General features: G+C 49.6%; 1 protein-coding gene across 1 annotated transcript in view; it reads left to right on the top strand.

Moving 5' to 3' along the window:
- Positions 1 to 2,871: 2,871 nt before the first annotated feature.
- The window catches only part of Nlrc3 (NLR family CARD domain containing 3), an 18,325-nt gene continuing 10,424 nt past the window's right edge, over positions 2,872 to 10,772 (top strand). Inside the window, exons 1-4 of the mRNA XM_005350233.2 lie at positions 2,872 to 3,055; positions 3,145 to 4,894; positions 6,941 to 7,027; positions 9,840 to 9,923. Of these exons, the coding sequence (XP_005350290.1) occupies positions 2,887 to 3,055; positions 3,145 to 4,894; positions 6,941 to 7,027; positions 9,840 to 9,923 (2,090 nt within the window). The 5' untranslated portion in view covers positions 2,872 to 2,886. The remainder of the gene's footprint in view (positions 3,056 to 3,144; positions 4,895 to 6,940; positions 7,028 to 9,839; positions 9,924 to 10,772) is intronic.

The following is a 10,772-nucleotide window of genomic DNA, read 5'->3' as shown; positions in this document are numbered from 1 at the left end:
ATGCAGTGTGACTTTGGGAGGAGCACAGGAGGTGTAGGATGCAGTGTGACTTTGGGAGGAGCACAGGAGGTGTGGGATGCAGTGTGACTTTGGGAAACATCCTGCAACATTAGCTGAATGGCAATAGAAACTCGAAATCTGCCCAGAGCTGCTCCTGGCACGCACAGCACAGTGAGGCTGCTAGCCAGCACTGCTCCAGGGAAAGGTGACTGGTTGCCAAACTGTTGAAAATGAGTGACATTTCAGAAATAGCATGAATTATGAGGCTGGAGAGATGACTCAGGAGTTAAGGGCACTGGCTGCTCTTCCAGAGGCCAAGTTCAATTCCCAGCACCCCCATAGTGGCTCACAACCATCTGGAATCTGATGCCTTCTTCTGGCCCGCAGAACAGCACTCACACACATAAAATAAACAAGTCTTAAAAAAAGAGTACATACGATTCCTGCAGAGGAGCCAAGTCCGGTCCCAAATCCTCACCAGAGCCACCGATGGCAGCGCCAGCAGACCTGACCGCCTCTCTGGCCTCTGTGGGCACACACACGCATGCGCACAAACCCACAGACATGAACACACGTTCACATGAACAAAACATAAATTATTCCCAATGAAAATCTGCTTAAGTTTTTAATTCTTCTCTTATATATTACATCCCATCGGCAGCTTCCCCTCCCTCTCCTCTCCTCAGTTTCTTCCCTACACCTCTCTTCTCCCCCAGATCCTCTCTTCTCTCCCTCCCCTCAGAAGAGAGCAGGCCTCCCAGGACATCCACATCTGCCAGACACAGATAGCAAGCTACATACAAGACAGGCACATACCGTCCCATCCAGGCCAGATGAGGCAACCGGGAGGAGGAGAAGGGTCACACCATTGGCAAAGGGGTCAGAGACAGCCCCTGCTCCCACGGTTAGGCTCCTACAAGGATGACAAGCGACACAGCCATGACATCTCTAGAGGATCCACTGAAAATGTAAAAGCGTGAAGGAAACTAACAGAACAGTGATGAGTTGACAAAAATGCCCAATTCACTGAAATATGATGAAATACAGAAATTAATCATCTTTTACACCAATAATATTCACAATGACAACAAAACCTTTTTATTATTAATATTTTATTTTATACACTTTGTCTGAATGTGCACCCGGGTAACACTTTCATGCCTGATGCTTTCAGGGGCCAGAAGAGGGTGTCCCCCTAGGAACTGGAGTTACAAATGGCTGTGAGCCACTATGTGGGTGCTGGGAATTGAACCCTGGTCTTCTGGAAGAGCAGCCTGTCATCTTAGCCACTGAGCCTTCTCTCCAGGCCAACAAAAACTATCTTACAAATGCTGAAATACAAGTAAGACGCTGTTATTTTCCAAACTGTAGATGAGACAAAATACGGTTTACTAGGTAATCTATAAACACATCTAACCATGAGCACAAGTCCGAAATATCACAGCATCAATTGTTATCCCACTTTCATTTCCCCTGGGTTTGAACATTTCAAAAATAAAAGAGCAAAAGCAGCAGGATTGCACAGGAGGGGAGAGTGGCTTCAGCATTCCCAGGTTAGCCCAGAGTGGCCCCATCCTACGCTAGCCTCAGCAATCCCAGGTTAGCCCAGCTCACTGGACTTAACCTTGCTGCTTTTATTGACTGTTCACCATGGCTGTGAGCAGAACGGTTGTTTTTCTTACTGCTACCTTCTTTTAGTATTTTCTGTGTGAAAATGTTCATGCCGAGTTAAACTGACACCAATCCCCAATGCAATTTCAAAACCAGGAGTCTGTTGACAGCAACCTTCTCTTCAGCTAACCAGCCACTGAACTGGCCAAGCCCAGGGCATCGAGGGCTCGCCAGATTCTTGGCAGCAATGACGACTGATCAACCTTAATCTGGGCTGCAGCCGGCAGTGGTGGACCATGACCTCTGCTGACCCCTCCCCTGTTGTTTTTTCCTCTTCCAGAACTGTCAACTATGGGTGACAGGTCCGTAGGGACTGTGGTGGCCCCTGTGCCCGATGAAGAGGGGCACAGATGGAACGGGGCATAGGAGAGCTTCCAAGAAGCAGTGGCCTTGGTGAAAGGTGTGAGCAGGTGGGGCGTGCAGTGGCTTCGCCTCTTGCTGTCTCCAAGTCTCCATCCTCAGCAGCAAAGGGCGCTTCCTGTAGCCCAGAGCCCCCGTGCTTCCAGGAAGGCCAGGAAAGCTAAGAGAAGCAAGCCACTGTGCTTCTGCTCTGAGAGCCGCCTACCTTCCTTCCCCTTTCTTTCTTCCCTTTCCTTTTTGAAAAATTAAAATGCCACGTTTTAGAGCAGTTTAGGCTCACGGGAGAATGGAGGGCCCTCACAGCTCTGCCTGCCCCGACAGACTCTGCCACCCACGTCCCCTAGCCCCGCTGCATTGGCTACAGCGAGGGACCTTGGGTTCTTAGCTGACACAGGGTCACCAGAAGCTCAGTTAACCCTTGCATTCATACAGCGACACCCAGCCACCATTACAGCATCACAGGGCAGTGTTGCCGCCTCCTCATCCCTGGCACCCACCAACCTCACCACCGTCCTTCCGTCTCCAGTCTTTGCTTTCCCAAGGTGCTAACTAGATGGTCTCATGGACTGTTTCCTCCCCAGGTTGGCTATCTCCTTCCTCCCTCCTTCTGGTTTCCTTGCTCTTAATAGCATCATCATTGCCAGGTCACAGATGAGGAAACATAGTGTGGAGAGATGACACAGCCTGCCCAGGGTCACTCAGTAAGTGCCAGAGCAGAGACCAAGTCCAGCACCCCAAGTCTTGTCCACTTGGCCCCTGCATCTCCATGATCATTTTCACTGGCCAGGAAACAACGGAGGTCCACCAGGCAGCAGTCTGGGCTCTTCTCAGCTCCTGGCTGCAGTCACAGACTCCATGAGGAAGCAAGAGGTGAGGACAGATGGAGAGACATGTCGGGCCTACAATGCTGTCTCCCCAGCTGAGCAGGTGAAGGCCCTTGTGGATCTGCTGGCTAGGAATGGTAGTCAGCTACTACAGGCCCCTAGCAAAATGCCAGACTCCCCGCTAGGATCCCAAAGCAATGGTAAGTCTGCCATGGGGTGGGGGAGAGGGGGTACCTGAACCCTCTCGCCTTGCCCTGCGATCTTACCTGCTTTTCCCTGCGCCCTGCAGACTCAAGGATACGGAGGCACTGTGAGGCCCTGCTGAGCAGGGTGGGGAATGACCCAGAGCTGGGCAGCCTCTCACACCGTCTGGCCAGCCTCCTGCTGGTTGAGGGCCTGACAGACCTGCAGCTGAGGGAGCATGACTTCACACAGGTGGAGGCCACGCGTGGGGTCTGGCACTCGTCCAGGGCCATCACCCTGGATAGGCTCTTCCTGCCTCTGTCCCGAGTGTCCATCCCACCTCGCATCTCTGTCACCATCGGTGTGGCCGGCGTCGGCAAGACTACGCTAGTGAGGCATTTTGTTCGTTGCTGGGCTAGGGGACAGGTGGGCAAGAACTTCTCACTGGTTCTACCCTTGACCTTTCGGGACCTGAACACCTATGAGAAGCTGTCTGCTGACAAACTCATCCACTCTGTCTTCCCAAACGCTGGGGAAGGTAACCTGGAGGTAACGGCCCCAGACAGAGTCCTTCTGGTCCTGGATGGCTTGGATGAGTGCAAGACGCCGCTGGAATTCTCCAACACCATGGCCTGCACAGATCCAAAGAAGGAGATCCAGGTGGACCACCTGATCACTAACATCATCCGAGGCAACCTCTTTCCAGAAATTTCTGTCTGGATCACCTCCCGTCCCAGTGCTGCTGGTCAGGTCCCCGGGGGCCTAGTGGACCGGATGACTGAGATCCGGGGCCTTACTGAGGAGGAGATCAAAGCGTGTTTGGAGCAGATATTTCCTGAGGACCAGAACCTCTTAGGCCAGGTGCTCACTCAGATAAAGGCCAACAAGGCTCTGTATCTGATGTGCACCGTGCCAGCCTTTTGTAGGCTCGTGGGGCTGGCACTGGGTCACCTGTACCACAGCAACCTAGCTGTCCAAGACACAGAGTTGCTCCTGCCCCAGACCCTGTGTGAGCTCTACTCTTGGTACTTTAGGATGGCCTTTGGTGGGGAGGGGCAGGACAAGGGAAAGGTAAGTCCTAGGATTGAGCAGATGGCCCAGGGAGCCCGCAAGATGGTGGGGACACTGGGCCGCCTGGCCTTTCATGGGCTGGTCAAGAAGAAATACGTGTTTTATGAACAAGACATGAAGGCATTTGGCGTGGATCTCACTTTGCTGCAGAGCGCTCTGTGCGGCTGTCTCCTGCAACGGGAAGAGACTCTGGCCTCCTCGGCAGCCTATTGTTTTACCCACCTGTCTCTGCAAGAATTTGTGGCGGCCACGTATTACTACAGCGCATCCAAGAGAGCCATCTTTGACCTCTTCACGGAGAGTGGCATGTCTTGGCCCAGGCTGGGTTTCCTCACGCACTTCAGGTGTGCAGCCCAGAGGGCTACACAAGCTCAGGATGGGAGACTGGATGTGTTTCTGCGCTTCCTCTCTGGCCTCCTGTCTCCAAGGGTTAATACGCTGCTGGCTGGCTCCCTGCTGGCCCAAGGTGAGCACCAGAACTACCGGGCCCAGGCAGCTGAGGTCCTACAAGGTTTACTACGTCCTGACACCGCAGTTTGTGCACGGGGCATCAATATTTTGTACTGCCTGCATGAGATGCAGCACACAGAGCTGGCCCGCAGTGTGGAGGAGGCCATGCAGAGCGGGACCTTGGCTGGCCTGACCAGCCCCTCGCATCGCACCGCTCTGGCCTACCTCCTGCAGCTGTCTGATATCTGCTCCCAGGAAGCCAACTTATCCCTGTGCCTCAGCCAGAGTGTCCTTCAGAGCCTGCTGCCCCAGCTGCTCTACTGCCAGAGCCTCAGGCGAGTATGGGGTTCATGTTGGGAGTAAGGGCAAAGGAGAAAGACTCAAAATGGTTCCTTGTTTCATCACATCCCCTAGCTGGGTGTGGGACCATCATGGCGACTGATTTAGTTCTGGACGTCAGAAGTCCGAGGTCAAGGGCATGGGCAGTACTCTCTCTGAAACCTTAGTAGCAGGGCCGTTCCTGCCTCTGGAGCTCCCAAGGGCCAGCAGTCTTTGATGCTCCCTGGTCTCCCCTGTCATATGACCATCTGTCCCTGAGCCTGTCCTCACGTGGCACTCACTTTTCCTACAAGGACATCATCATATTGGGTTATAGGCCCACCTGTGTCAGTGTGGTATCCTCCTATCTGCAATAAGCTCACATCCCTATAAGGCTACACTCTTGAGACAGCAAGATTTGAATTTCAACACAGAAACACGGTACAACTCATGAGGCCCTCTTTGAACCAGGCATTGAAACTCATACCGTGATCCCAGGAATCAGGAGGCTGAAGAAGGAAGATTGCTGAGTTCCAGGACAACCTGGGCTATATAGCAAGATTTTTTTAAGAATGATTTTTATTCAGGGGGATGCCTATATATTTGACTTTGGATTCACCTAATTTAGCTTCTCTAGGATCGTGAATTATAAGCTCACTGTCCTTTATTTATGGCTAGAAACCAAATATGAGTGAGTACATCCCATGTTCCTCTTTTTGGGTCTGGCTTACCTCACTCAGGATAGTGTTTTCTATTTCCATCCATTTGTATGCAAACTTCAAGAATTCCTTGTTTTTTATTGCTGAGTAATACTCTAATATGTATATATTCCATACTTTCTTCATCCATTCTTCCTTGGACTTCCCACAGGTCAGGGAACCCTGATTGCTCTTCAAGCAGATGAGGGAGAGGGACTTGATCGGGGGAGAGGGAGGGAAATGGGAGGCGGTGGCGGGGAGGAGGCAGAAATCCTAAATAAATAGATAAATAAATAAATAAATAATTTATACAAGGTAAAAAAAAAAAAAGAATGATTTTTAGCCGGGCAGTGGTGGCGCACGCCTTTAATCCCAGCACTCGGGAGGCAGAGGCAGGTGGATCTCTGTGAGTTCGAGACCAGCCTGGTCTACAGAGCTAGTTCCAGGACAGGCTCCAAAGCCACAGAGAAACCCTGTCTCGAAAAACAAAAACAAAAAAAAAAAACAAAAAACAAAACAAAAAAAAGATTTTTTATTTTTATTTTTTTAAAAAAGAAAACAAACTTTTTTTCATTATACATATCAAACCAAGTTCCCACTCCCTCCTCTCCTCCCATTCCCTCCACACACACCCCACTCCATCCCCACACCCACTCCTCAGAGAGGGTAAGACACATTGCTTTGGGGAAGGTCCAAGGCCCTCCCTACTATATCTAGGCTGAGCAAGGTATCCATCCAAAGAGAATAGGTTCCCAAAAAGCCAGTGCAAGCAGTAGGGATAAATCCTGGTGCCACTGCCAGTGACCCCTCAGTCTGCCCCAGCCCATAACAAAATTATATATGTGTATATATATATACACACATATGTATACAAATGTACAACAATGACTGGCTTTGTGTGTGTATGTATATATGTATATTTATGTACACACAAACACACACACATATATACAGCTGCAGGAGGTAGGCCAGAGCAGTGTGATGCAAGGGGCTGTATACACACACACACACACACACACACACACACACACACACACACACAAAGCCGGTCAGTGTTGACAGAAACTACACCCTCAGCCATACTCTGAACTTAGCAAGCAAAGAGGAAAAGATGCCGGACATGGGTCAATGAGGACCTGAGAGCAGTTTGGGCATCAGAAGGAAAGCTAGCCACAGTGTTCCACGCAGTGGTGTCAGAGCTGTTGTGACAACACTCTGTAAGATGCCACGGAGGAGGGACAGTGTAGCTCACAGGAACCGCCTCAGCTGCTCCCAAAGGGAAGTCTGGAGTTCAGCGCTGAAACAGTGGACCACAGTGGGGATGGGAGCCCCGCCTTGCTCATTGTCATGGTTTCTCCCGGCCAGGCTGGACAACAACCAGTTCCAGGACCCTGTGATGGAGCTGTTGGGCAGTGTGCTGAGTGGGAAGGACTGTCGCATTCAAAACATCAGGTAACACAGACCCCAGTGTACCCACCTGTCGCATGGGATGCGGTCTCTTCCCTCTCTACCCAGCTAACCAGGGCACCCCAAGAACACGTATCTTTTCAGTGCTCAGGTTGCTGTCTGCTCTTTTCTCCCCCTTCCAGAAGGTGTCTACGGCTTAGGCACCTGGTCTGTAAGACAAGGGAAACGATGGCCAAGGTGCACACTCTGTCCTGGACTTGGGGGTGTCCCCAATGCTCGCTCACCTGCAGACCTGGCTCAGCCATCACCTTCTCCCTCTGATAATATTCTGAGCACAGGACTACATCTTAAACTAGGATATTTAAAAGTTTAATTTAAAATTTAACTTTCAATTTAAATATAATTTAAGGTGAAAATTTAAAATTGTTTTTTATTGCTATGTATGGATGCTTTGCCTGCATGTACAGATGTGCCCGTGGCCTGCTCTTTGTGTCCTCAGATGTCAGAAGGCAGCGTCAGATCCCCTGGAATGGGAGTTAGGGACAGTTGTGAGCCACTATGTGGGTGCTGGGAATGAACCCAGGTCCTCTGCCAGAACAAGTGCTCTTGACAGCTGAGCCTTCTCTCCAGCCTCAATTTTTGTTTTGGTTTTTGGATACGGGGTCTTGTGTAGTCACATTTGCTCAGACTCACTACATAGGTAAGGTGATCCTGAGCGCTGAGCCTCCCGAGAGCTGGGATTGTAGCAGTGTGCCCCTATACCCAGTTTACGCCATGCCAGAGAGTGCCCAGGGCACCACGCATGCGAGGCAAACACTTTACCTACTTGAGCCGCATCGTCAGCTCCAGTGTAAGAAGTTTAAGTTTATAAGTTTATCTCTGGCTGGGTGCAATGTCCATGCCTACAATCCCAGCACTCTAGAGGCGGATGCAGGAGGAGAGCCTGGCCTACACACGGTGAGATCCCAGCTCAGACAAAACGCGCTGGCTGGCACCGAGCACGCTGAGATTAGAGAAGAGCCTGCGTGCTGACGTCACAGCGTGCTGACGTCACAGCTTCTGAAAGCTCTACACGTGAGGGAGGCAGCCCTTGGGCTTGTAGTGTGCCGACACCAGGAAGGCCAGCAGAGCAATGGGGTCATTCTGGAGAATGGGGGTAGGGATGAGGTGCAGAGGGGCTCTGCCTGGCTGGGGAAGGATGAACCCCTTTGAAAGGAGATGATCTTGCAGCTTCTCATTGCCAGTTCTTTGTCGTGCACAGGCTGCTCTAGCCTTTCTAGCACATGGCAAGAGAATCAATTTAATTTTGCTGCAAATGGGGCTCAAAAATGATTCTGAAGAAAGCCAAACATCTCTCCTACAAGCTTTTCCTCTCTGGCCCTCAGAGACACTTGTTTACAGTGTCCAGGTCATTCTGCTGGAAAACACATAAGGTTGCTCGTGACATATTGTTTATATGACATTGTATAAATTCTGTGGTGACAAAAGTGGGCTGCTCTTCCAACATTTTGAGGTGGAGGGCAGGGAAACAAGGTTTTCTGTAGTTCAGACTCAAGATGCCAACCTTCCGAGTTCTATAATAACAGGCGTCTACCACTGTACCTGGCTAGTATTCAAATTTATTTATTTGTGTGTGTGTGTGTGTGTGTTTGTTTGTTTATGGGCAGAATATCACTATGCAGTCCCAGTTGGCCTAGAACTAATGTGTAAGCCAGGCTAGCCTCTGACCCTCAGAGATCTGCTTGCCTCTGTTTCCCAAGTTTTGGGATTAAAGGCATGCACCACTACACCTGGCTCAAGCTTTTAAGCAACAGAACTCATCTGAAAAGCAGTGTGTCAACCAGAACCCCAGGGGATAAAATGAACAAAGGGGGAACCGTTAGTATTAGAAGAGCCTGCCCCCCTTGGTGCCCTTCCTCTTCCTGTCAGCCCCGGGTACCAGGATCCCACAGAGCTCTTGATCCTGATATCACAGGGATTCTAATACACAGCTCTGTCCTAGGGGGGCGATGCTTGCAAAACTAAAGAAGCCTCAAGCACCCCACTTCTGACAGTGACACAGGCAGCAACACTGAGTGGATCCGCCAGCTGCGGAAACCACCTTCCCAGGCACATAAAGATGAGCCTTTTGTAAACTTAGTTAATTTTGTGGTAATTCTACCATTTGCTGTTTTGTACTAGAGAAAGGCTAGGATCAATGGTATGCTCAAACTAGTTCGGGCTAGTTTAGGAACGCTGTGGGTTTTTCAGGAATTTCACAAGTAGCGAGTACTTAAAACTCGCTGTGGTTTGGGGCATTTGCACCAAGAAACCAGCAGCAATGTTTCGCTTCCCCTTGAGAGTCACATTATAGACGGGGTCTATATGAAAGAATCCAGTATAGAAATTACTGCATTTATTGTATTTGTGCTAGTGTGTATGTGTGTGTGCATGCGTGTAAATGCACACACCACAGCACGTATGCGGAGGTCAGTTCTCCCGTTCTAACATTTGGGTTCTGGGGATCCAGTTGGGGTTGTCAGGCTTAGCCACAGGTACTTTCCCCTCTGAACCACCTTGCCGGTCCCACGTGAAAGACTTCTACAACCAACGCAGTGCTCCACATTTGTAAAGCAGCTGTTGTGTGGCATGCTGGGAAAATTTCCTTGGAGCCCTTCATCAGGGCGAAGGTCATCAGGCCCACTCTGACTCCACGTTTCAGGTTCAGGGGTCTTCCTATCCCTGCCTTCTGCTCCCTGGTCACTGTATAGTCTCATGGGTGATGTTGGGAAAACAAAGACTAACCATGAGCCCAATATCACAGAAGAGGCAATGAGAGGCGCAGACTTGCGATAACCACTTTCCCTTGTCTTGGCAGCCTGACTGAGAACCAGATTGGTAACAAAGGGGCCAAAGCTCTGGCCAGATCCCTCCTCGTCAACAGAAGTCTCACCACACTAGAGTAAGTTGGACACCCCAGGCCTCTGGATAAAGAGAATTTTAACTATCTCCCTGTCTGTGAAATGTCTTGAGCGTTCCCTGACCTTTCTCCAGCTCCCAGAGCCCCATCTACAGCAGGTTGAGCTCTGAGCTCCTGCAGACTACACGTCCTTCTGACTGGTGGGAAGGACAGCTGGGCAGGCAATGTCACCACTACTTTTATCCCTTAAACTTCATTTCAGAAAACACTTGATTTTTGACCCTGACCTAGATTCATCGTTGTCATTTCCACAGTTAGCTCACTAGACCACATCCTGTTCCCTTGCCCTCACCAAGGCGGGCTGCTTTGGGGAACTCCTTTATTCATAATACGTACATACATACATACACACACATACACACATACATACACATACATACACATACATACACACACATACACATACATACACACATACATACACATACACACACATACATACACGTACGCACACACACACATACACACACATACACACATACACACATACATACACATACACACATACATACACATACACACATACATACACATACATACACATACATACACACATACACACATACATACACATATACACACATACATACATGTACATACATACACTCATACATTCACATACACACACATATACACATACATACACACACATACACACATACATACACATACACACACATACACACATGTACATACATGTACATACACATACATACATACATACATGTACACATACACACATACATGCACATACACACATACACACATACACACATACACACATACATACACATACACACATACATACACGTACACACACATACACACACA

Source organism: Microtus ochrogaster, chromosome 7 (genome assembly GCF_000317375.1).
Source record: "Microtus ochrogaster isolate Prairie Vole_2 chromosome 7, MicOch1.0, whole genome shotgun sequence".
In the NCBI taxonomy this organism is placed as follows: Eukaryota; Metazoa; Chordata; class Mammalia; order Rodentia; family Cricetidae; genus Microtus; species Microtus ochrogaster.
Note: the sequence above shows the minus strand (reverse complement) of the source record. Positions and strands in the feature narration are given on the sequence as shown.